Raw genomic sequence first — 27068 nt, forward strand, 5'->3', positions numbered from 1 at the left:
ATGCGTCCATCACGATCATCACATACGGCCACGGTTGCCAAAACGGAGCCCCTTTAAACAGATTTCCTACGACAGCCCACCACAGAAGGTCCCGGGCGATCGAGGCAGAATCTGAACGGGGTCCGGCATCCTGCCTGAGAACTGCGACCACTGCATCTTGAGTGCCCACTACAGAGATCTCACCCGCAGCCTAGCCTCTGGCACCAGTAAAATGCAGGATGCCATGAGGCCCAGCAACCTCAATAACTCGAACACCGGGAGACTCTGGGCACGTTGAAATTTGTCCACCATCTGCATAATGTGATGAGCCCTCACCTGGGGAGGCAAACACTGCCCCAGAGATGTATTGAGCACTGCACCGATGTACTGGAGCCGCTGGGTAGGTGTCAAATGGGACCTCTTTAAATTGAGGGAGAAGCCCAGCCTGTGAAGGGAGCGGCAGGTGACGGACAGATGATCCAGGTAGGGGTAGGCATGAATCCCCCTTTCCTGAGATACGCTGCCACCATCAGCTTGGTGAAGACCCTCGGGGCGGAGGTGAATCCAAATTGGCAGGACCCGAAACTAAAAATGCAAGTCGCCAACCACGAACCTCAGGTACTTCCTGTGCTTGGGATGAATTGACACATGAAAGTAAGCATCCTTGAGGTTGAGACACACCAACCAATCCTGAAGTTGAAGGGCCTGGAGGACTTGAGAACGAGTAACCATCTTGGACTTGTCCTTCCTGAGGAGCTTGTTCAAACCACGCAAGTCCATGATGGGTCTCTATCCTCCGTCTTTTTTCAGAATCAAAAAATATGGGGAATACCATCCCTTGTTCCTCTCCGCCACCGGCACCAGTTGTATGGCGCCTTTCGCCAGCAGGGATTTGATCTCCTGCGCAAGGAGCGGATCCAGACTCTTCAAAGAGCTTCCCCGGTGGATTCTCGTGAGGCCTCTGCCGGAAAGGAAGACAGTAGCCGTGGGCTATGATCTCCAGAACCCACACATCTGAAGTAATGGCATGCCATTCCACAAGATGCTGCGCCAGCCTTCCCCCAACCAGCGAACCATGGTACATGGCCTCATGACTGAGTGGGAGCGACTGCGGCAGTGCCTGAGGGCAAAGAGGCAACTGCCCGAGTGGCTTTGGCACGTCGAGTACCTTGTTTTCCACCTCTGGTACTCCTACGTTGGCCCCTTTGACTGGCAGCCCCCCCCCCCATCGATCTACTAAAGGAAGAGTAGTATCGAAAGGAGCTTCCCCCTCCAATGCTGTCCCCTAGCCCGAAAAGTCAGAGGTTGACGCACTGCAGTGCTCAAGGACTTTGCTGCAGCTTTGGAGGTCTGCAACCTCTCAAGGCTCTCGTCAGCCTTGCTGCCAAAAAGATGGACACCATCAAAGGGCATGTTGAGAAGCCGGAACTGAACATCAGGAGCAGATCCCGACTTCCGCAACCACGCAAACCTGCGCATCACGGTGCTCACCGCCATGGACCGGCTGACACAGTCTGCCACATCCAGGCCCGACTGAATTGTTTCACACATGGCAACCTTGCCATCCTCAACGAGGGCAAGGAAACCATCCCATTCCTCCCCTTCGGGAATATGTTCAGCCGCCAATGACACTCAATTCCAAAGAGAGTGCGTGAATCTTGCAAGGGCACAAACGGAGTTGGCTGCCTTTACAGCCATACCCCCAGAAGAAAATACCTTCTTCACCCAACCGTCAAAGCGTTTGTCGTCCCTATCGGGAGGGATCGTAGGGTACGCCACCTGCTTTCCTGGGGCCGTAGCCGCCTGCACCACCAAACTCTCCGGAGTATGGTGCATAGACAAGTGGCAGGGGTCGCAACTGGCTGGGCGGTATTTTTTCAGCAAAGACTTGTTCACTGCCGGGAGACTCTCCGGAACAGTCCAAGCCGCCGCCACCCTTCTTTGTAAGGCCATATGAAATGGCAACACCGGGTCAGTGGGTGGACCTTGGTCAAGGATATCTGTCAGGTCATGCTGCAGAAAATCCACAGGTGGAGCAGACCACCCCAGATACTCCGTCACCTCTCGACATGAGGCGCCTGTAGGATGAGTCAGCATGCGTACCAGGCTCAGGCCTGCCAAACTCAACCTCCGGGGAGGTATCAAGACCACTGGTGTCGTGCAAAGACTGATGCAGGTCTTCCAGCTGGCTATGTCCAGACAACAAGTCATCCGGAATCTCAGGATTCACCTCATCCTCAGACCCTTCCTCAACCTCTGAAATGTACTCCAAGGGTTGGAACAAGTCCACCCTGGGAGGAGGAACAGAGTATGGGTCGAGAATAGGACGCACAGACTTGCTGAGCGCATTCCTAGGAGCTTCTACAGCTCTCCGGGGTACCTCTGGCAAAATGTCCTCAAAAGGCGCCGATGCCGCCTATGGCTTCCTCAGAGCCGGAGCCTCGGGAAAACCCCTCGACGGACATTGCGCCGACGGCATCTATGCCTTCTTCGAAGGCCTCACAGGCTCCAACGGTCTCGACGGCGTCGAGGACCTGGAACGGGCACGGTGGCGATCATCCTTGTCCGATCGGGACCTCGATGGTTCACGGTGATTGCGCCGACCTCCCAAGCACGAAGGCGTGCGAGCAGTGGCTCTAGAGCATTCCTCGCCGGTTTCTCTCGAAGGCGTGGTCGGAACGGTGTCCTGCGATTCAAAAATCGCCATCATCTCCTTGCGGAAGGCGTCCCATTCCGCCGGAGTTGAATGCTTGGTACGACAAGCAACCCGCCGTCTGGCAGAATCCTCAGACAAGGAAGGGGACCAATGACGGTGCTTCCGTGCATGCCTCGAAGAGGCCAAAGAATGGCGGGATCCACTCCTGGAACGAGATCCTCTGGACTTACGCTGATGCAGAGTCGCCCCTCAAATCGTCGGTCGAATGTCTAGCGGACTTCGACTTACGGGGTTTTGAAACCCTACCCGCCGACAGCTTCTTCCGCTCCCGCAAGGCCTTCGACGTCAACGACTGGCATTCGTCACAATCAGTGGCGTGGCTCTCCCCGAGACACCAGAGGCAGACGTCGTGCGGGTCTGTCAGACATCTTGGAACCGCAATCCCGAACATGTTTGCGGAAAAAGCTGAACTGAGGCTATGGGCGTCGTGCGTCCTAATTATAACATCCGGTGACGTCGACCGTCGGAGGAGGTCCTCGAGGGAGCATGTCGACCTCATTGATGCAGGACGCCTACGCCGCTGAAGTTTCAGAAGCAGCACAGCTGTGGTAATTACCTGTCAAAAATGGAATACGTCGGAGGACACAATCCCCTCGAAGTTGTAGTGCCGGAGCAAAGTCTGGTACAGTGAAAGACAGCGGGGTTGCTGGAAGAAGTGGTGGAATTATGTGGTGTCAAGTAGGTCGGGGAATTAGGGGGTAAACAGACGACGATGTTAATGTAACAGGACGAATATTGTGATTCAATGTCTGTAAGTTGTTGAATTATATTTACAAAAGAAAAATTGTTTTTTAAAAAAAAACTCTCCTCTGAACACTCACTTCATTTGAACCAGTTGCTAAGCACTTCCTGGCCGACAGGACTCAACTCTGGAATCCCTGTTGGTGCAGTAGAATCTCGTGAAAGTATGAGTCGACCTCATCAAATGTACAGCAGGGGACCACCAGACATGAACGCCATAGTAGCAGCCAAAGCGCTGGTGGAATGGGCTCTCGGACTTCCTGACAACGGCATGTTTGCAAGCCAGTGGTAATACGTGATGCAGCAAGAGAGCCATCTGGAAATGGAAGCCTGGGAGAGCGCTTTCACTTACCCAAAGCCCCCCGGTGCAAATGTCCAAAAACTGAGAAGTTATACAAAATGTCTTCGTGCATGCGACACAAAACTTCAAAGCATGCGCCATGTCCAGTAAATGCAAAGACTGTTCTGCAGGAGAGGCAGGATTGGGGAAGAAGATGGACAGGATTTAAGGCTTACTCAAATGAAAGTCTGATGGAACCTTCGGCATGAAGGATGGAGGAGGCTGTAGCACCACCTTGTAATGACAGAAAGACAAATAAGGTGGTTTGCAAGAGAGCCTGTTCCACACATCTGGCCGAAGTGATAATCAGAAAAGCAGTCTTCCAAGACAAAAACAGAGCAACATTGAAGAGGTTGAAAAGGAGAACTCCATTTTTTTAATTGAACTTTATTGGCATTTATATAAACATTAACACTACATGAATGGAACTCCCCCCTCCCTCCTCCCTCCTCCCATCCCCTTGGTTCGAGAGTAGTCCCAAAAGGGGGCAATTCTAATTCTGCAGAAAACGCTGTTCAATGGTTAGGTAGATGTGAACACAGAGTCTTTAGACCCCTCATAGCTCGCCTTCTCTGGGGCACTACTATCCCCAGGAGCCGCATGGCCTGAGGACACCATGCCACGCTTGCCCCATCCTTCAGGTACCCCAGGAGGGAAGCCCAAATCAAAAGCCTTCTCGGCGTCGACCGACATGAGAGTGGGGATACCGCTTTTATTGGCCTTCTCTATCAGATGCACCAATCCTCTGACATTGTCGCTGGTCTGCCGGCCCCTCACAAAGACCGATTGGGCTGGATTAACCTATTGAGATTATATGTTCTAGCCTTGTTGCTAAGATCTTAGCGTGTATCTTGGAGTCAACGTTTATCAAGGCCATGGGTCGGTAGGAGCTGCATTTGGTGGGATCTTTTCCCTTCTTGTAGATATAGACGACTTTCGCCGCCTCCATTGATCTTGTGATGGCACTGTCCCTACCCATTTGGTTAAAAAGGGCAGTTAGGACTGGTATTAATTCCTTGTGGGTTTTATAAAATTTTGCTACATACCCATCCGGGCCTGGTGATTTAAGGGTAGGTAGGGATTTATTTGCAGCCCTGACTTCGTCCTCAGTAATGTCCCGTTCTAGAGTTTTGTTCTCTTCATCTGTTATGCAGGCTCAATTGAAGTATTCTAGCTGACTTGCATGCGATGGGTTATGCGATGCATACAAAGAGTAGAATCTATATCAAGCAAGAGTTCACCAGTCATTGTTGGCGCTAATCCTTCCTTCCCCAACCTTAATTTTCAGTATTGTTTTATCTTTCTCTTCCTTTCTAAGCTTTCTCGCCAGCAAGCGGTCCACCTTATTGGCTTTGATGTAATATTTTTAGCCTAAGATGTAACAGGTTGCGTTCCGCAGCTTGGGTCTGGATTATGTCCAATTTTCCTCGGCCAGCCCTGTATGCTCTTTTGGTGGCCAGGGTCTGATTGATCCCCATTTTGGCCACTATCACTTTGAGCTCCTCCTCCAGTCGAGCCTCCTCTAATCTTATTTCCCGGTCCCTTCTCGCCTTGATTGCAATTATTGTCCCTCTCAAGATAGCTTTAAAAGCATCCCACCCTACTTGAAGAGTCGTGTCCCCCAACTGTGGGATATATTGACCCTCTGAACAGTATTTCCCCCACATCACCAAGCTGCATTTGTGCAGAAACAGCAAAATGACAGCACTGGCTCCTGTAAGTGCCATGGCCTCAAAACTGCGTTATGCAGCAACAAAAAGATTGCTGCACCTTCTTGCCAAGAATACATTGGGCAGGATGGAACAAGGGGACACACTGAAAGAGCGTGCCAGTGTGTTCTGACATATACAAAAGCAAGAAAGTGAAAAGGCATCATCGCTTTGCTAAAGACCCCAAAATCCCCATTGAACAATACATTTTTTCACTGTTAAAAATGCTGCTTTGACGCCAATTCCATCTGTTCTTTCTTAAACCACTGATCAATAAGGCCCTGCCATGCCCAGGATATCTCATTGTGCTTCAGCAAAACCTTTTTGATTTCTGAATGAAAGGCCCGGTCAAACCAACTGAGAAAAATCAACAAGGAGTTTCACTTTTCCTGCACGGAAAAACATGTTCATTTCTTGTATCAATGTATCAAAGCTCAGTAGTTCAAAAGAGACTCCAGCTATCTGAGCCATGTCAGTTTGTTACGCTCGCCTGGTCTCTGCGGAGGTGTTTGGGCAAGGTTGCAGCCCTGCCAGGGATGAGGTTGCTCGGGTCCGACTTCGCCCTCTGCACTTATGTGGTGACTGGTGGTAATAGGGGGTGCTGCTCGGAACTGCTCCTGCGCAGTGAATACGGGGCACGAGTAGGCCAGCTTGTGCACCTGATCCCCTTCCAGATGTAACGCTCACCTGATTCCCACGGAGGCGCCGACCCGTTCTGGACTGCTACAACTTCTTCCACGGTAAGCGTAGTGCTTGGAAGATGGACTGGACTGCCAAACCTCGTCTGTCTGGCCCGTAGAATAATCCTTCTGTAGATGGGAAAAGGGAGTTAACTGTCTGCTAGATTGTGTGTGAGATTCCCCCCTTTTTCCCCTTCTCACCCTCCTCGAACCCTAGCTGTGCCTTCCGCAGACTCTCACCTTAATTTCTGTATGGACGAGCTCACCATCCTGCTTCTGACGCAGGGGCGCTTAGATTTCAAGTTACTTCACTGGATCTCGGATTTGGCGAGGGTTCGATGTCTGCTTGCCTTTAATAAAATGCTGCCGTAAGTATATAGTTCAAAAGATCAAGTCTTATTTGTCCCTTGGCCTTCGTTTAATTTTCAGGGACTAGGTGAGGAATCCATGTGGAGGAATGGATTCGCAGAGGTAAGCTCAGGTGAGTACTTTTAATGAAGGAGTGCCGTAGTGGTTTGCTCCGACACCTTAATGAGTGTGTCTTATTTCCCCATAGGGGCCGGGGTACGGAAAAGCCAGAAAAGCCGCTCCGACCCAAAAAGGGAACTGAGGTCCCAACAAAATTCAGGTAAGACTTAAGGTGAGTAATCTGTCCTTTTGCAATTAGTTTGTTGCTCACCTTGTTTTGTCCTTTTTCTCCGTAGGTCTTGAATGCGACCCGTGTCGCCTATGGGCGCTGAAAAGGTTGCCGGCACCACGTGAAGTTAAGTGGAAGCGGCGCGGCAGCGTGAGAAGCGGAGCGCTTCTAACTATTGTTTTTTTTTCCGTAGGTGCTGGGATGCGGCCGATGTCGCCTATGACCGCTGAAGAGCTAGACAGCGCCACGTGAAGGTAAGTGGAAGCGGCGCTGCAGCGAGCGATGAGATGCGTTTCTAACCCTTGACTTTCTTTTGCAGGATCGACGGAGTGAAGAATCTGGATGCTGGATGAAGGTAGGTAATGTCCTAATGCTTGCTTTTCTCTCCTTGCAGGTGTTCCAGGTGCTGGCGGGCGTGGCAGGAGCCAGGATGCAGGAGCAGACTCGGTGAGCGTCCTGCTGCAGATGCAGAATAACGCGAAGCACGTGTGGCCATCCGGGCGTGGTTTAAATAGCCTTGGAAGAGCTTCTGGTGAGTGTTCTTCCACTGGCCCCACCCGAGTAAGAAAAGAGTTCCTGAAAGAAAATAGTTCCTCCCCAGCCTTAGTTGGCTTGGAGCTTCAGACAACATGGTCTGCCTCGGGTGAGTATGCAGCATGGTCTGCCTCAGGTGAGTTCACCCAAGCATTACCATATGTTCTGCCATGATGAGCCTGGCCCCTATGGCGCCAGGACAGATGCGTTTTATGAGCCTGGCGCCAAAGGCGCCAGGACAAGGTCCAAAAAGCCCCTATAGGGGTTTGCTGGGTCCTGCTTGGTGAGTATGAAGTCTGCTTCCGGGGACGCTGGGCCTGACCTGGCTCCTCGGGAGCCGGCATCATGACACCAGACCCCTTCTCCCAAACCGTGGGATGCGCCGTCCGTGGAAAGCTCACCTGTTGATTAGTTTTGGCGAGCACTACATCCTGCTGCTTCTGGCAGGGGCGCTTGTATGATCTGGACCGAGTTCCTTCACTGGTCACTTGCACATGGTAGTCCAGTCCTGCTGCGACTAAGCCACTATACTTCTGGTAAGTGTTCCTGTTTGCCTTTGCCTTTCCTCGTCTGTTTTTTGTTGCATTATAAAGTCTGTAGTCTTGTATTGCTGTCCATTCCGCTTTTGACGTTTGCTCTTTTGCTTTCTTCCCTTGCAGGTGATGTTGCCGGCCCTGCAGAAGCTGCGGCGCTCGAGGAAGCAGCCGGAGGGAACGAGGAGCGAAGCTGTAGCGGTACAGTAGCTGGTAAGTTGTTGACTAGGGGGCGCACAGGGTTCAAATGCGGCATGTCCCTAGGACGGATGTTCTAACCTGGTCTTTCTTCTTCACAGGGTCCGAGTTCATGGATGCATAGCTCGGTGCTACGGCGTTGGGATCAAGATCACTGGATGTCAGGAGACGAGTCTGCAGATGAAGCGATGAAGCACCGGTTTTCTGGAGATGAGTATGCAGGAGACTGCCTGGTTTCAAAAGGTAAGTAAACTGGTCCAAGCAGCGGCACGTTGCACGCAAGTGCACAGTAACGCAAATCACGGGCCTTAAGGATGGAGCAGCTTATATAGCTGAGCTTCTGAAGCCACACCCACCAGGTTCAGCCTGCCTGCCAAACCCGATGAGTCAGCACATGAAGACCAGGCCTAGAGAGCCACACCCCATGAGTCAGCACATGAGGATGTTCTCTGGAATAAAGGCTTTCAGCTCCTGTAAAGTTCTCGTGAAATAAAAGCACTCCTGCACTGAAATAAAGTAAAAGCACTCCTGCACCGAAATAAAGGCTTTCTGCTCACATCTCTATATGAGCCTGGTGCCAGGACTGAGTCCAGCCAGAGCCCCTGTATTTATGGGTTACAAGGGGACATAAGTGAGTCAAGCGACCCATTGCCCCCATCACTAGATGGTGTGGTTTTTGTGTTCTGGGGCCTGTAGCCATGACGCAGTTTCAATGCATCTGTGCTTCAGACAAAACCCCTGCACTCTGGAAAATAACCATGGTTGTAGGACAGAGTGGGAATCTGATGGAGATGCAAAAATGAATGTAAAAAGGAAATGCCAGCTGTGCACTACGTGTAAATAAAAAAAAAAGGCTTTGCAAAACTAAATGAGAAAAAGCCTGTTGTAAACTGTTGAATGAGAGCCTGTCATTACCAAACAATGTGAAGGGGTTTTGTTGCTGGTGATAATACACATTGGCTATTTTATTCCACATGTTCGATTTAATTCAGGACGAAATATCAGAAAATAAAGGTTTTAAAACTGCCTTGGCTGGATTTGCAAGCTGTCAAAAACATGTTATTGCGGTTGGCAGAGTTAAAGCTTCCCCATAGGAAGGGAGCCACACCATAAACTCAGCAGATGCTAAAACCCCCAGGATAATTACAGGGTGGGAAAGAATCTAGGCTAGGCTGAGGCCACTGACAATGACATTTCCAGGACAAGGACATGTGAGAAGAAAGTCGCATGTCATTGAGTTTTCTAAAGGAAGCTTCAGAGGAGATCTCCATGACGGCCCTGCCGTTTAGGAGGGGGGCGTGGGGGGTAGCTTTCAAGATAGGACCAAATATGGCAGACAAAGTATTGCCATTTGCTTCCAGAGAGCATTTCATAAATAAACTTTAAGGACTTTTAGCTCTGCAGCAAGACTTTGTAAAAATGTAACAAATTTTGCAGTTTAAAAGTGATTTTAGGGGCTTCTTTTTAAGATTTGGTAGAATTTTCTGACACTTGGGGACAGAAATGGCAAAGTTTGCGGATTATAAGGAACGCATCCATGCTGCAAAAGCTAGGTTTTGTACATACATCCCGTATGATCATCCACACCCATGTATAAAGTTATATAATTATGAGTAATATAAATCCCATTGAAAGCGCAAAAAACTGGTAGAAGGGCGAAACCAGGTCTCACAAACTGGAGGATTGGACTGCTATGTGCTGCATAAAATATGTAACCTGTTTATGTAAGTGTTTAGATGTTTCCACTGTATGAAGGTGCCAGTTAGGGCAAAAATGGATTTTAAGTAAAGTAATTGTGGGAGGTTTTGGACTTTGTAAAACTCGTATCATAAATCTGACATAATTTTCCTGAAATCCAACCAGCTGAGAGCGAGGCGGAGACCATCACCCTTGTCCAATACTGTTAAAGGTGTGTTTAGTTTATCCTGCCCCAGCCATTTATTTTGATGATGTCACTATGCATTATAAATAAGAGTCACTGACAAGACTCTAGACACACTCTTCCTGAAGTTTCTGCACTGCGTTCCTGTTCCATTCATCCAGATTCCAGCCACAAGGCCAAAGCATTCCTGACCCTACTCCAGGGCCCACTGCAAAACCCAAGCAGTGCTGATCCAATTCCCAGCAAGGCCTCAATTCTGAAAACCCACTAACCTCCCATTACAAAGGGGAAAGCTGTGGTATTCTTTTGGGAAGCATCCTGAACCAGCCTGGCTTGCTGCCCCCTAACTGCCTGACCGCTGCAATCCTGCCGTCCAGCTGATCTTTAGTATCCAGTGACCAGAATTGCCATTCCAGTCCAGTGCCATCTGGTGACCAGAACGGCCCAGCTGTTTGCCAGATGTGCCGCCGTTTGGTGACCAGAACCTATTGACGGTCCAAAAATCCCAAAACTAAAAGGTGGACTGCAAGTATAAATCACCACCCCATAGAAATCCATAGTATACCTTGTCTTGTCTTGGTCCTTCTTGCACTCTCCAAGTCATCCTATCCTTATCCTGATAACTTGTTGAAACGGTCACTCATTCTTGCAACCCTGCCCTTGATTTCTAGTGCTAATGCCATCTCTTTAGTCATTTTGTCTTGGGTAATCCTAAGCCATTAGTCCTATTGTGAGTGATTGGACTGGTTTCCGCTAGGGTGACTAAGATCCAGGGTTGATTCGCGATTTCAACCTACTGTGTCCCTCCTTGGTGGGCTAGCCTGAATACACTAGTTTAAAGTAAAACTAGTGTCACAACTGAATTCCTTTCGCTTCATTTTACTCAAAGTGCACCTTTTTATATCTTGTAGAACTCTAGCAATTTACCAGCTAGAGACCTAGTTTCACTTCTAGAACACCTCTATCACCCAACCCAAACCGCACTCCAAATCAGTGTATTTCACCAGTTTATATTTAAAACTGTTTGGGTAATTTCAGGCGGGAATTGAAAAAAATTGCAAAGTTTCCAACATGTCATTTTGCTGTAATCTGTTTTAAACTTTCCCCTCATTTTCAAACTGTATGCTTTTGGTAATCCGTTCTTTGTGATTCTTAGTGTCTGTGCATGGTTTTAGGGAGAAATTCTATTTGCTTCAAGGTTTTTTTTTTTTTTTTTTTTTTTTTTTACACACATTCATTATTTGTCCATTGAAGTGTCATTTCGTAACATTGCAAGGGGTTTAAAATCTGTTTTTCTTTCTTATTTGGGGGGAGGTCAAAGTTGGATTCAGTTTCCTGTTTCTTATTCCTGATTACCTGCTACTTCTGTTTATCCACTCAGAATTGATTATTTGTGGGTTGAGGGAACACTGCAGGGGGTGAACCTTAACTTGAGTGCTAGCTTTCCTAAATCAAAAAGTGCTTCTATTGCGCTGTGCTGTGTATATGTTCCACTAGAAGTGGAAACCCTGGGCATTGTTCACATTCTCATTGTATTTATAACCCCATTAGGGATTGCTGCCCCATATTAGAAAGTGCATGATTTCTTTTGAATGTGAATAAAAATAAATATTGAATTTTACCAACCAGCCCGGTTCATGGTCCATTGTGACCCGGGCATTTGAAAAGGAGGTGTGATACGAGTTGTGTACCATCTCAATATTGAATCTATATAATATAAAGAGATGAGCATTTCAGTCGTGCACTGCATACTAGGCCGAGACCAAGGTGTGTGTCGCCGGATTGAAATCCTTAACACAACATTGTTATTTGCGAAAAAGCGGTCCATTTCTACATCTACCTCCCAGATAAGGAGTTTCCACAGGCCTGAGGCTCTTCTATTCGCTTTCAGGGTTAGAAATTTTGGGGCGTTGACAGATAGTATTGTAGTGCCGATGGTAATGTCAAGCGCCTCTCCCAGTAGGATTGACAATAGCCACATGTAATCTATTATTGAGTGGGAGCGGTGGGCATATGAGTAGAAGGTGTAACCCTCGGTCTCCCCATGTAACCCCCCCTCCATGCGTCCACTAGGGCCAAATTGCTAATTTTATCTCTCAGCTCATGTGTTGGTCTACTCGGTGGGGCCGCCGCCCCGGTCTTTGGTCGGGTCCCAAGCGATATTGAAATCGCCGTTAAGTAGAATAGGGAATTTGGCGAACCTCTCGAGTTGGTCTAAGGTAGTTTGAATAAAGGGATGTTGAGCTGTATTTAGAGCATAAAGGGTCGCAACTGTAAAGGTCTTGCCACTCCCCTCCAGAGATACCGCCAGATATCTTCCCTGGTCATCAGAGTCCTTCCCTGTTATATGCAAATCTAATCAGTCTTTCGGCGCTAGTAGGACCACTGCCTTTTTGTTGGGTTGTGTGGCTTCAAGTAATCTGGAGTAACCCCATATTTTAACTCTTGCTCTGTCTAGGGTATGAATGTGGGTCTCTTGCAGCGTGATAATATCCAGATGTTCACGCCCAATATAACGTTCTAGTTTTTTCCGTTTAACTGGGGAATTGAGGCCACTGACGTTAAGGGAAAGGATCTTCAATTTAACTCTAGTTAACATTTTGGGTTAGGGAGTCTCGCTTTTTTTGCAGATCTCTCGAATTGTGGCTTCAGGTAATCTGCCCGAGTGCTCCCTCTCTCCCCTACGCCCCCTCAACATAGTTACCATCTTCTGAGAATCAGGCTCCCTCTAACCCCCTACCCCCTGGTGAGCTGGAACAACTGGCCAGTGGCCCCCCCTCGAGAGTTGTTCCACAGACTGCCCCCCAGAATGTCCAACACGGGATATCCCCATCCCATTGCAAGATATGAGCATCCCTCCCGCTCCGAGGACCCTCCATATGATGTAGTGTATGGCCTCAGGCGTGTTTCTCTTCACTGATGCCCTCCCAAGGCATTCTAGTGCTAATCTGGTGGAGTCTCCCCTGTGAGTTGTTGATCGTGGCAGTTCTAGTCACTCCTTGGTCTCCTGTTCCTTCCTTGGTGGCGGGCCTCGCAGGTATGGTTGAGCGTCGCTCCTCGATTTTTTGGGCCGCACCTTCGACCACTCCCATGGTTTGCGCTCCACCTTTTGGGTGGAGGATGGGGTGGTCAGGGGTGGGGCTTCTTCAAGACCCAAGAGGGCAATTCCCTGCTCATATAAGTGATATTCTGAAGCTTCCCCTTCCAGTCAAACGTCAGGCTGAACGGATGTGTCCATCTGTAGCGTACGTCCTGGGTCCTTAAGTAAGCCAGGACTGGTCCAATCCTTCTTTTGATTAAGGTAGCTTGAGCGAATTCCTGAAATAGCGCTCTCTCTGCTCCGTTGTATGTGATGCGCCCGGCTTTTCGTGCTTTTATCAGTATTTGTTCTTTTAGGGTGTAACCATGCATTGCTGCCAAGACGTCTCCTGGTCTGGTGCCAGCGCCTGATCTTCGGGGGCCCACTCTGTGGATTCTGTCAAATACTATGTCCGTTGGAGCTGCCACGGTCAGATCATCGGCAAAAATTCCCTTTACCACTTGGCGCAGATTTTGGTCTTGGGGAAACTCTGGAAGGCCCTTCATTCGAATGTTCGAGCGCCTGGACCTGTTCTCCAAGTCCTCCACCTGAAACTCCAGGTTGTATGTAGCTGTTGCCAGTGTGTCCAGTAGAGAGTACGTCTTCCTTGCATCCTCAGCTAAATCCTGGATTGCTCGCTCGTTCATGTCCACTCTTTCCTCAATCTTATTGATATCTCTCTTGATTTCCTGGAGACCTTCTGTTAAGTTATCTGAGCGTGTCCATTTGCTTCTGGCCAGCTGTGGTGATCTTCTCCACAATATCAAACAGGAGGTGTTTCAAGGCCGTTTGTGTGACTGGTTGATCGTAGTCTTCTCGACCCGCTGGGGGTTCCTCAGTTGGCCACTTGTTGGGGCGACTCCCCTGGGCCGCCTCCTGATCCTTGTCCCATATTTTGGCCAACGCACCCTCCTGCACTCTCTCCTGGGGGTTCAATGGGGTGGATGTGAGTCATTGGCCTTGTTTCTAGACATGCCTCTGGGCGTGGTACCCCTGTGCTGGTCTTGTGGGTCTGGGTACTCTAAGAGGAGCACAGAACGGTTTGGCTGATACTGGCGCAGCCAAAAGGCGGGTAGACTGAGGGTGCAGCTGGAGGTCGCCCAGATCCGGAGGTGATCACTGGGGCTGGGCCCGGCGCATCCTCACCAAGTTATATAGTGTACCATTGTTGTGGGCTCGAGGTTCTGGGTCCCTGTGCGCGGGGCTGTGGGCTATGTGCCCCTGGTGGGCGCTGGTTGTGGTGGGACAGCCCATCACAGAGGTGGAGGTGACCCCGCCGCTTTCGTGGGTCCAGGGGTGTCGTGTCCTGCTGGGTCTCTTCAGGAGAAGAGCGGGCACAATAGCAAAGAGGGAGCGCCGCGTGAACCTTGATAATGTGAGTTTGTGCATCGGTCGCTCCCCACAGAGGCATTCCAATGTGTGGCGGTTGGGGGAGCACTCCGGCGGTGGTCCCCTCTGGCGGAGTGTTCCCTGGTGTGCCTCTGCTTGCCCAAAGTTGGCTGTGTTGCATCAGAAAGGGGCGCTGGTAGTGCGCAGGTGGCCCTGTGTCACACTGTCCGCTGCAAAGGGCCACTCTGGATCCACTACGTTCCTGATGCGTGTCTGCGGTTCCCACACGGCCGGAGTCCTCAATTAAGGTTGGGTGTGGATTGTTTGGTTGAACGCCCTCCGGTGCCTCCCCGGGTCGGCTCCGAGGTCCAGAGAGGCCCACTCAGCCGGCCCCGGTTCGCACTACCTGCGGGTCCTCAGATATTTTGCAAACATCAGCAAGAAGAGTGGCGGGCTCCTCTTGTCTCCTGTGGCGGCTGGGTCGCACAGTGCTGCTGAACAGGACCCCCTGGAGTAAGGTCGCCTCGATGCTTCGAGTGGGGTCTGAATCTGGCCTGTATATGTTGCGCCCAGGTCGGCACAGGCCACAGCTCTGCAGGTCCTCCACTGAGAGGTAGTGTTAGGCTCAGAGGGCAGCAGGGGTCCCCCGCTGTGCTCCGAATGCTGGTAGGTTCTCTTTCGCCGCCTGGGGAGGGCTTCTTAGCACATATGTGCGAGCTGTGGGGCCTCTGGGCTCTGGAGCTCGGTGACCGCGATGTTTAGAGGATTGCTGCCATCTTGAAATCTGCAGGACTGATCAATTTTGACAGAACAAGCTACCATGTGGGGGCTGGCGCTTGTATATGAGGGGACGCGCTGAACACATCTTTTAGGAATTCTTTACCTGGTCTGTGAGACCACACGGAAGGCCGGTCAGGTGTTCGGGAGATAGCTGCCAGGTGTACCTTAATGGATGCATGAAGTGGATGAAGCTTGATGCAAGGAGCCATAGACAGGTGGAGAAGGTCCGAGTACCAGTTCTGCATGGGCCATGCTGGAGTAATGAGTATCATCTTGCAATGTGGCTTTTTAAGTGCCCTCATCACTCTCAGAATTAGGGGAAATGGAAGGAACGCATAGAGAAAGCGGCCCTCCCAGGGGAACGAGAAGGTGTCTCGTAGACTCAATGGTTGCCGGTAACGGCTAGCAAACCTGGGCACTTTGCATTGGTTGCCGTGGCAAATAAGTCTATTGGAGGGCAACCCCACCTGAAAAATAGCAGAAAAACCTGAGTCTGATGAAGTTCCCTGCTCACTGAATCTGCAATCGTATTGTGAATGCCCGCCGAAAGAATGAGAAACATTCTTCAGGTACATCACCCATTTCCACATCGCTTGCGCTTCCTTGGATGGAATGGAAGAGCGGGTTCGCCCCCCCACCCCTTCCAGTTTCCTGATGTAGAACATGGTGGTCATGTCTGAAGATGCAGACCACCTTCACTTGGAGATGGGGTTTGAATGACTGGAGAGCCCAGAACACTGATCGCATCTCCAAGGAGTTGATGTGCAACTCCTCTTCTGGTTGCCATAAGCCCCTGGCATGAAGTTGACCTGTATTTGCTCCCTTCCAGGGAGCCACCAGTTGTTACTGTGGCCTGATGTGCTGGAAGGCAAAAAGGAGCGCCCTGTGTGAGATGCTGCGAATGGACCACTACTGCAGGGTCTTCCTGAACACGAATGAGGGTGATCTCAATCCCGGATCCTACTTGCTGCCAACCTGGCATCTGGGAACTGTTGCAGAGGCATCATGTGCAGTCTGCAATGATAGACCAGAGGGATGCATGAAGACAACATACAACAGATATTTGATGGTGCTGATGGTTGCCACTTGAAGAGTTGAAAGCTGTTGCAATTTGCGCAAGATGGCATCGACCCTCTCTACAGAGGAAGAAGCCAGACACGTCATTGTGTTGAGACGTGAGCCTAGAAAGAGCATTCTGCGACAGCACCACGCATGATTTCGGAAAGTTGATAGAGAATACTAGTGAAGTCGGGCACCTGATGGTCTCTTCGGTGTGCTGTAAGGCCAGTGGACGAGAGCGGGCGCGGATCCGCCAGTCATATAGGTATGGATAGACTGATCCCCGAGCACTGTAGATCCGCTACCACTGGAGTCAGACACTTTGTGAAGACCCTCAGTGCTGACTTGAGGTTAAAGGGAAGAGCCTTGAATTAGTAATGTCAGCTGTTCATGGCAAACCGGAGGAAGCTTCAGTGCCTGCGATGAATGGGGATGTGAAAGTAGGCATCCACTTGGTCTAGGGAAGTGTGGAAGTCTGTGCTCTAGCTGTTCGAGCATGTGCTGCAACGTGACCATCCAGAACTTCAGGGACTTAAGAAATTTATTGAGTTGCATCAGCTCAAGGATGGGCCTCCAACCACCAGACTTCTTTCTCACCAGGAAGTATCTGGAGTATACTCCGGAGCCCCAGAGGTGTTTTGGCACCGTCTCTATTGCCCCCTCCTTTTATTCTTACAGTGCTTTGATTACTTGCAAGAGCAGAGGCAGGTGTTCTTGCCTTATTACGGGAGGAATGGAGGGGAATTTGTCCAGGAACTCGAGGGTGCGACTGTTAGACAACGCTGAGCACCAACTTGTTGTGGAGATGTTGCGCCACTTATTGACAAACTGATAAACGGCCTCCCGCTGCTGAAACAGGGGACCAGGCCCTGGACCTGGTCAGGCCCGTTAGCTCGTTTGCGTCCTGGAGGACGTTCCAAACCGACGCCGCGTTTCCCCGCTGTAGGACTGAATGTCCTCTGTACACCTCTTGCATGCTGGAGCCTGAAGGTTGGCGATACGATGGCCTGTACTCTTTCGTTGGACATGTAGAAATAGCCCTTGGATGAACGAAAGGACTGCCTTTGTTGCTCAAGCGTACCCAGCGAGCGTGCCATATCTGTGTATGCCTTTATGGACTGCAGGGTGTCATCTACAGCCTTGCTGAAAAGGTCCACACCTTCAAAAGGCATGTCAATAACTTTCGATTGGACCTCAAGGTAAAGTTTGGTGGCCTTCCAACAGCCTTGCCTGCGGAGCACCGCCCCGTTGCCCATTTGTCAAAGAACTGAATCTGCAATGTCCAACATGACAAATTGCATGATCAGAGGCAACCTCACCCTCATGAAATAAGCCATTGTCTCATCATTCTTGTTCTCCAGGAGGAAGTTTAAAGATCCAACCCACCTTATACCATAGCTCTCCATCATATCTGGAGAGTACAGCTAAAGTGATTAGGCGCTTTCCAAACACACCCAACTTCTTACCCTCCTGGTCTGGTGGGAACCATGCGTGGAAACGAGGGGTTAGTGGACCGTTTCCACGCTGCAGCAGAAACCCCACTGTTGGGTGAAGGCTCAGAACGAAAACACTTCACAGAATCCAGTATTCTGCACTACTTCTCTAGTCGATCCTTCTTTGGAGGGGCTGAGAAAGACATAGGACCAACAAGCCATCTTTCCATATGTTGCCGAGCAGGGAGATTGACAACTGATTTCCTAGCGCACTACCTCCTTTGGAAAACAAAACCTTCAGGAACCAGGTTGAATAATTTTGCTGCATGGGTCGGCAGCGCATGAAAGGATCCAATCTCATCCAGTGAAGAGTCCCTGGAGAGCAGATCAACATAGGGGTTCACCATCACCCAGAGGCGGGTCCTCAAACTCATCTGTACCTAGAGTACCTTGCGAGGTGTCAAAATTAGTATCCGTGCATGTGAGGGTAGCACCAGGGATTGTAAACAGCCTGGGCGTAGGTGGAGGAGGCACTGAATGTGGTCTCAGCATTGAGGGCAATGGCGGACTCCTAGAGGGAGCAGCCAGGGGAGCTGCTGGAGGCAGACACTGTTGCAGCTCAGAAACCAAGGTGTGCAGAGTAGACAGGATGTCCAAGGACAAGTCTCTCAGTGCTGTTCCCATGGGAGCCCCCGGCAAGGGCACCGTTGGTAAAGCTGGTTGAGGAGAAGTGGGCAAGGGCACAGTTGGCTGTGGCCGCAGAGTGATGAGGCCTAGGAAGAATGTGGTCATGAAAATACTCTAGCTCTTCCACATCAAACAAGATCAACTCTGGAGCCTCGGAGATGGTGCCTGACACCCCTATGACAGGGTGAAGAGTGGTTTTGCTTTGGTTGGTGTAGGGAGAAAGCCAAGAGCTGGCAGCATCTCTGTCCACACACACAGCCCTGGGGAGGAGGGAAGAGGACGGGAGTCTGCTGTGTGGCTGAGGATGGGCCTGATGAGAGCAGCCATGGAGGCAGAGCAAATTTGTGGACAGTTATCTTATTCATCAAAGGGACAGTTGATGTAGTCGGAGCAGTCGATGAGACGGTAGACTGAGAGGCTGTCCACAAGGTGGTAGATTCAAATATTGGTTGTTGGACAGATGACTTGGTCGTGGACTCCAACAGAGACTTGAGTTTTGATGACAAAATGCAAATGCGATCGAGTGACTGCTCATGTACAGTGCTGCCCCTGTCATTGTGTGTCGTTTTTCTGACTATGAGACCGCCAGAGTAGTGGTGGTGGATACCTGCCGTCTTAGACAGAGCTTTGGGAGCCATCAACAGAAAGTTGGAGCGTGTGACTTCTAGTCCTTAAATCTTCTCCAGGAAAGTGTCCTCAACTGATCTCAAAATCTTAGAGATGGTACGCTCAATGGAGCTACAGACCCAGGCCAAGGCATGACTGCACAGAGGCCTTGGCACCTGCCTACAGCCAAGTCACCAACCCGATGATCCTTTGGGGTTTTGGAGAAGGACCTGCAGATGGAACAGTTGCACACATCACGGTGCAAGCAGTAGAGGCATTTGTCAGGCAGACCATCGACTAAGATGTTCTTCAGGTTGCAATTGGAACATGCCCTGAAGAGACTTGTTGCTGGTGTCCACCATGCCGCATTGTGAAGGCCCAAATCTAAGGAGAAGCACTCACACGAATAAGGGGTCCGATGATCGAATGGATCTTAACCGGCAACGGGTCCCCACCACCGGCGATCACCAATGTCACCAGAGATGAAAGCCAATGGAGAAATTTCACAAAAATAGAAGAAATCTTATATGATATAATTCAGCAGACGATTGATCAAATAGGTTTGCAGTGAGCCCCTTTGGTACTGAGCTAAGCTTTTAGTGATTCTTCCCAGTATGCACATTATCTAATCAGGCATGAAGAGATTGTCTTAACCCAGTGTTACTGGCTAATTCACTACCCGAATCCTACCCCTAAGGGGTACCTGTGTTTCCTCCCTGGAGGCACATCAAGAGGTACTCTAAGATTACGTCTCCTCCTGAACAGAGCGCTAAATACGAACTGGGGTTGCAATCTTCACCCCAGTGCCAAGAGAAGCGGTTTGATCATGAAACAAGAAACGGCTCACTTGTTGCCATGTCAGCAATCTTACAGAGCTCTCTGTACCAGACCAGTCCAGGATGAGATACCGATGAAGACGGTTTAAGGACATTGTGTGAATCCCCATACACAAGTCACAAGAGGTCACTAGTTGGTGAGTTTCCAAGGCGCTGGAAACAGGTATGCATCAGCCACCAACAGATGCTTCCTAAACAGGAGGCACTGTTTAAAGCTGGTGATGTATGGCACACAGCTGAGGGAGACACATGCTGAACTATGAAAAAGATGTACACCCAACACCAACCACAAACCCAATAGGAACACAACCAAGCCGACAGACCTAAAACGCATTGCATAGCACAGCCACCCTATTAACCCCCTCACTCCCCAAGATGCCTGCAACACTACATAACGAGCTAAACACAAACACTGACCCTAGGTTAGGAGGATAGGCCGCAGGGAGGCATTCAGGTGTGGTGTGCATACTCTCACCAGTGGAGAAAGACCCCCCCAAATCCCCACCAGGTAAGTTCTGCTGGGTTCTGAACCCCATATCCCTTCCTGCTTTTGCCACCTTTCTTCCTTTCCCCCTCTGCACAGTGACCCTCCCCCAGATCCCCAAACCCACCATCTGCTCCTCCCCCCTACGTCTTGCCTGTGTTTTGGGTCCAATGACCAGAAGGGCCCTCTTCAGTAATCTTCCCAGGGCAGCTCTGGCCAGAGAGCCAGATGGCTGGGGGCCAGAGGCAAGGGGCAGCTCAACTATGGGTAGCCCCCTCTCCCCGTTTTCCCAAGGACAACAGACTATGCACCCTACAGCTGGGGTGGGGCGCAGGATTGGTGAGCGATGCCATTACGGCACAACCACTTCTGCACTGCCCTGCATGTTGTGGCACTGGGTGGACCGCCTTTTTCGGCCCCTATAGGGTCTGATGGATTTGTTGTGAGCTGTCTATGTGAGGCACTTAGATGGTTTCTTGGGGTTAGGAAATGCGTCCCTCTCGTCAGTATCATGGTGGTAGGAAATATGTCACCTGGAGATTTATTGCTGGGAGTTGGAAATGTGTCACACCTTCATGGTTTGCTTCTTTATGGGGTAGAAATTCGTCATATTTGGATGCATCACCAGGGTTAGGAAATATGTTACACGCAGCTATATTTCAAGGGAAGGAAATATGTCACCCCTAGTTGGATTGTTGGGAGTGCGATGTGTGCTACACTTGGACGGATGTTGGGAGCGGGAAACATGTTACCCTTAGAAATAGTTCTGGGGGTAGGAAATTGTCGCCCTAGGATGCAGTTTGGGGTAGGAAATATGTACAACTAACATCCCTAAAAACTCAATACTCTGCATACCCACCTTCAAACTCTAAACTAAACAATACCCTAACTCTACCGCACAACAAACCGAACACTTCACAACCACCAACATGAAACCAAACAAGTACACACAAAGCACCCATGCACAATCAAACCTCAACACCACATGATTACTACCAACCAAAAACTCAAAGCTCAGTGACCGGTTTCTCAGAACTGAAGCTGCCAACGGCACATCAACACTCCCTTGCTCTCCCCCCAACACATCTCCCGCAACCCTCCCTTCCATTGCAGAGCCGCCAGAGTTCCAAGAGACAACGCAAGTGGCTGCAGTGCACGGCACAAAACCAGATAACATAACGTTAGTCAATTTACAAATGCCCCTCAGAGATGCAATGAAGTAAAACTCAAAAAGGGGAGGCCTCAGAGATTAACAGCCTAACCCACCTCTTGGGCATATCACACAAGCTTAGAGTGGTAGTTAATGATGTAAAGATAAGGGGGTAGTGCTTGCATTAGATATATCACATGCAGATATAGGGCCCTAACTGACAAAGCTTTCTTAATAAATGCCATCAGCTTTAAGGCATTTTTTCTCAAAATACATGAAAACGCAGGCTATCCCAACCAATTGCGTAGTAGGGAGATCAGGACAACAGAAACTCATCTCTGCTGATCTAATTTTAAATAACGTAATTTCACGGTTTAATCCAAGTTGATCTTTCGTAATTGCTTTCCATACAAAAACAAATTCAGAAAACTGCAACTGCCCAAGAACATAAGCAATTTTACCATTAACCGGTTCTCTTGGGAATACACTGGCACTGAATTCCGTTGAGTTTTAGCGGTTGGACTATGGCGGCTGAAACTTCGCTGTTTTAGACTATGTAATAGTCTGACGATTATGCATTTTGCACCCAATCAGATTTTCCATAATTGTTGCTTTAAAAGACAACGCAAAATTTTAAATTTGCCTATTTTATCTTGCATTTTACCAAAGTAAATGCTTCATATGGACGACTTTCTAGACAAAGACTTTACAGGAGGATTAGACTGAATTCAGCGAGTGCTATTACACTAAATTGGCTCATCAGGAAACAAAAACACTTACCTCCTGAAAGAGTGTAGACATTTCACACACCAGACACGAGCTGGGGCTTTGCATTTCACATTTGTGCCTGTCTGAAAGGAAGAAATCCCGCAGTAGTGGAGTGTGGGTAAGTGCTTGAACAATACAGTTCATAAAACACGTGTTTCCAAGGTTGATTAGACCACGTAGACCTAGAGGGGAAAATGGAAAAACAACATTTCCTTTAAAGCAGCAATGTCAAAGAATATTCAGCCAAAAAGTAAAACTATATCTGAATACAGGATATTTACATTATTATTCTAAACAATTACCTCTATAAAAGAAGGTGAACCGATTGCTTACTGTCAGTAATATTTTGTCTGATGGACATGATCTTCCTCTGAAATAGCCCCAGGCTCAGACTGGATTGAAAACGATTTCAAACAGCCAGCTGGGTGACTGCAGTATGACCCATTGACATTGCCACCACTGCTGTGATGAGGAGCAGAGCCATATGGTATTACCACTGAACTAGTCCACAGGCCTCCACCCTTGTAATGTTACAGGGCTGCAAGGAAAGCAGTGACTGCTTTTGCAGTTGTAGGCGGGTCTGCCTGTGAATATATGCAGCCCTTTAACACAGGCAAATTACCTTCAGCATAATCATGCCAACATGTCTAGGGCATAACATTACTCCCACTTATTAATGAATAGAATCTCGCATACAAAACAATGCCAAATTAATAATACTTGAATCAAATTGTCCAACCATGTAAATGTGTATGCCAAACACCCAGTCGTATAATCTGAGGTGTAGTCCGGATTGTCTAACAAGTGGGGCCTGAAGCTAATGTAGTCAGGCCTACTGCAGTGATATTAACATCTGTATATGCCTACACAGTATTGCTGAGTGGGCATTTACAGATTTTGGGTGGGCCTTGCTCGCTCAGGCCCTACCCATTGTTCGCTTCTGCATATAATTAACAATACTCTAGTCAATGGGGAAGAGGTCTCCCCACTATTATGGTACTGTAACATGAATAGAATGGTCAGGCACTGGTGACTTCGACTCCTCTGTCTCGCATGGCTGTATTGGCAACAGTCCAGAGTTTCCCCCCTTTCCTGGTGATCGATGGTTCCTATGTTGGTTGTGGGCCTTCTACCACCAAGTCGTCCTCGTCCCTTTCAACTTGGAAGCCCTCAATTCCCAAGGCCAGGTTCTTCTGATGCAGGAGCTTCCAAACTCAGCTTTGTGAAGAAACTGCTGTCCCTTGAGACTAGGTCTCATTGGGCAGTAACCATGATCCTCTTACCTCGGTTACAACCCAAGGGTGTGGCTCCAATGGTAACCCTAATTTTTTCATGGAGAGTCTATTTTTAAAAAGCACTGAAGTTCCCTGTTGTATGGCGGATGCCTTGTCGCTGGGCTGTGAGGAATGCTGTGTTTAACGTTCTACATCGCTGTTGGCTCAGGGCCACATGGGAGTGGATGCAGTGAGATTTGCTTCCAAGCAATTACAAAAACATATGGAACTATTTTCCATCTTTATCCTGTCTGAAAGAATCTGTGTTCCAAAGACATTCTCCATGGCTATCAAGTCACAATCAACTGTTGAGTGCACAAAATCCACCTGCGGGTGCCTGGACCACTTGTCTATTATAAGCAGGACGTGACTGTCCATTTTGAGCATGCTGAAATCCATACAGAGGGAAGGCCACAGCAACAGACTATTCTGCAGTGGCAGTATTGGAAGTGGACAAACTGCTAGGAAAAATTACTGGCACCAAACAACTCTGTGCCATTCAGTCCATCTTGGCTTCCAAGTAATGTAAAAACTTCCACTCAAACTAGCTATGGTCTTGGCTGAGCCCCGATGCCCGTTGTGTGCCAGATCCAGCAGCTTGGGCTTCAAGCACAACACTATCACTTTAAGAGTCTGAGCAGAAGATCTTCAAGAGGAACTCTGTTAATGCCTGAACTTCCACCGATTCAGCAATGCAGCCTTTGCTTAAGCTGTTCTAGGACCCTGAAGCACGCCCTACCATCGGCCGGCCCTGGCCACAAAAAAAAAAAAAAAAATACATTAGTCACAAATGTGTCAGCCAGCTGCGCATCTGTCATAGATAGAGGAAAGGGGCCCACTGGTCATATAAATGTGATACTCTGCAGCTAAATCTTCCACTCAGCTCACTGACGGGGACTACTGGAGTGACATGACAGGTAGTCTTCGGGGCTATCACTTACGGGTCGACAGAACTGGGAGGGTTAAGGGGTTACTACAATCACCAGCTGGCCATATGCTATGGTCGACAGGACGCACATTCAATGTGCGAGTATCTTAACTCTGTAGCAGGTTTTAAACTTTTGGCTGATTATGCCTTTTCATAACCGAGATATACCCATCATAAAAAAATACACCAGACAATTACCAAAAATACAGCCTACGTAATTACAAAATGCAATACTCTTTAAAAAAAAAAAAAAATTAAAAATGCTAAAAATACTTACACCATCCACTACATATTAAAATGTATTTCAGACTCATAACCAATAACCGTTTTGTAAAACACGGTGGAGGTGCCATTTCCCCTGCTTTGAACCCATTTGAAAACCAGGCTTTACATGTGGCCCTGTACGGAGATGAAATATGGGGGCACAGAAAAGTAGACTACCGTATCAAAAGTGAGCACATGTTCTTAGAAAAGTTGGTTTTATCTTACTCCCAAAAAGTGCTCAGTCTGCCTTGGTAATTTTAGAACTCAACTTCACACCCATGGTTGCCCAATTTAAACTAAGGCCCGTTTTATTTTGGTTAAAGTTGTGAAAAAAGGAAAGGCTCGAAAACTCCAGGCTAGCATTGAACCACCTCATGGCACTAGATGGCGGGAAATTGCTTCCTTGGTTATGTCAAAAAAAAAATGGGGGCAGTAATCCATGGGTTAACCCTGAATGCGAGCACACCAGCACAAAGAAAAAAAAAGAAAAATCAGAGCTGCTTTGATCAAGTGAGCCCGAGATCAATTAGCGCACGAGACTCTGAAACTAAAATTGGGTCAGCATACCCTGCACTCAGCCAACCAGGCATCAAGCCTTACCTCGATTACATCTGGCCAGCGTATGAAAGATCGCTGTTTATGTGTAAGAATAGGCATTCTCAATGTGACAACCTTCACACAATCATGGAACAATGCAATTTGAGATCAGTGCCCCATGGGCGGGATGGCAAACGAGACATCACACTTCATGCTGTTATGTGGCAAATGAAGCCCCTGAGGCGTAGGTGTCTGAAACCACCTCTGAGCAGCTGGGATCAGGGATACATACGCAGCAATGGCATTTGATGCATAGCATAGATCCATTTGTGGTGTTCGGGTCTGCCCGTTATATCCATGTCATGATGCCTACCCCGGGGACCCAGACCAAGTCCAGCAACCCCGGAAGCAGGCATCAAGTTATTCTAAGCAAGCCCAACAACCCCTGCTAGGGGCTATTTGGGTGCAGTCCTGGCGCCTATGGTGCCAGGCTCATATGGAGAGTCAGTCCTGGCGCCACAGGCGCCAGGCTCAGATTAAACCTTACCTGATGCAGACCATGCTGCAAACTCACCTGATGCAGACCATGCTGCAAGAGCTCCAAGCCAAAAAAGGCTTGGAAGGGACTACTTTACCTAGGGACTATTTTTTTTACTCGGGTGGGGCTGGGGAGGAATACTTACCTGGGACTACTTTGGAGGCTATTTAAACCACGCCCGAAGAGCAGCACATGCTTCATGTTATTCTGCATCCAGCAGCGTAATGCTCACTGTGCCTGCAAGTCTGCATCCAGTCTTCTGCAACGCCCGCCTCGAGTCTGGAGCTCCTAGAAAAAGGGAGAAAAAAGGGGAAAAGGTTAGAACAAGAGCAATACCTTTGATCCTTACCTGAATTCCCGATCCATCGCGCCTTCGAGCTGGAAGAAAGAAGTTATTTTATGCGCGTTGCCTCGCCTGCTGCAGCGCCGCGCTGAACTCACCGGCCTTCGCAGCATCTTCACATTCCACAGCATCCTTCTGCATGTTCCCGCCGCACTCCGGCACCTAAGGGGAAGACAAGAACAGCAAGGTGAGCCAAGGGAATACACAGAGGCAATATTAGTTACCCCCCATAGACTTACCTGATTTTACCACCGGGGGTACTATTCCTCTTATCAGGTAGGCGCAGCTTCCACTGCATCCTCGCCAAATCCCGGCCCCTAAGGGGAAACAAAAGGACATCAAGGTGAAACAAAGGGACAAACAAGGGGAAACCTCCTCCCCACAATAGACTTACCTGATTTTACCGCCGGAGGCATTATTCCCAGAGACTTCATACTTTCTCTCAGCGCCTGATAAGGGAGAAAGCAACAGGTTACATATGGACATTATTTTATCGAACTGTGTTGGATAATACAAATCCTTACCTGAATATTACCGGTTGCCACGAGGAACTGTTCGCTAGGGTCAAGCTGCAACCTGCAAGGAATCGGACAGAGTGAAAGTCAGACATTTGAACTCTTACAAACTACATAGTCTTGACTCTCAGAGTCAATACTGTTCTGGAACTCACCAATTCCTTCGAGCCAGTGAAGCAACTGGTGATCTACACGCCCCTGCGCTCAATGCAGGATGGAGAGCTCATCTTTCCAAACCATCAGGTGAGACTCTAAGAGGGGACATCAAAAGGTGATCAGTGGGGAGATCAGCGGGAGTGTGTGGGGGGAGGGGGGGTTAATGCTCAACTCCACGGATGGTTAATTCCCTTTCTCCATTTGCAGAAGAATATTCCTACGGGCCAAGCAAACAAAGCTAGGTGGGCCAGTCCAGTCCGTCATCTCGGCACTACGCGTCACATTGGTGGAGACCGCAGCTGTCCAGTTCAGATCGACACCCCTGTGGGAGCCAGGTGAGCGTAACAATCCAC

At 49.1% G+C, this 27068-nt stretch overlaps 1 protein-coding gene across 11 annotated transcripts in view; it reads right to left on the bottom strand.

Moving 5' to 3' along the window:
* Positions 1–27068, bottom strand: part of USP22 (ubiquitin specific peptidase 22) — a 1065482-nt gene that overhangs the window by 582574 nt on the left and 455840 nt on the right. For all 11 annotated transcript variants that reach the window (XM_069645750.1, XM_069645745.1, XM_069645754.1 and 8 more), the window contains one exon: positions 22173–22342. In XM_069645750.1, the coding sequence (XP_069501851.1) occupies positions 22173–22342 (170 nt within the window). The remainder of the gene's footprint in view (positions 1–22172; positions 22343–27068) is intronic.

The sequence above is a fragment of the Ambystoma mexicanum genome, chromosome 2p, assembly GCF_040938575.1.
Source record: "Ambystoma mexicanum isolate Mex_15411 chromosome 2p, UKY_AmexF1_1, whole genome shotgun sequence".
NCBI classification, from domain to species: Eukaryota; Metazoa; Chordata; class Amphibia; order Caudata; family Ambystomatidae; genus Ambystoma; species Ambystoma mexicanum.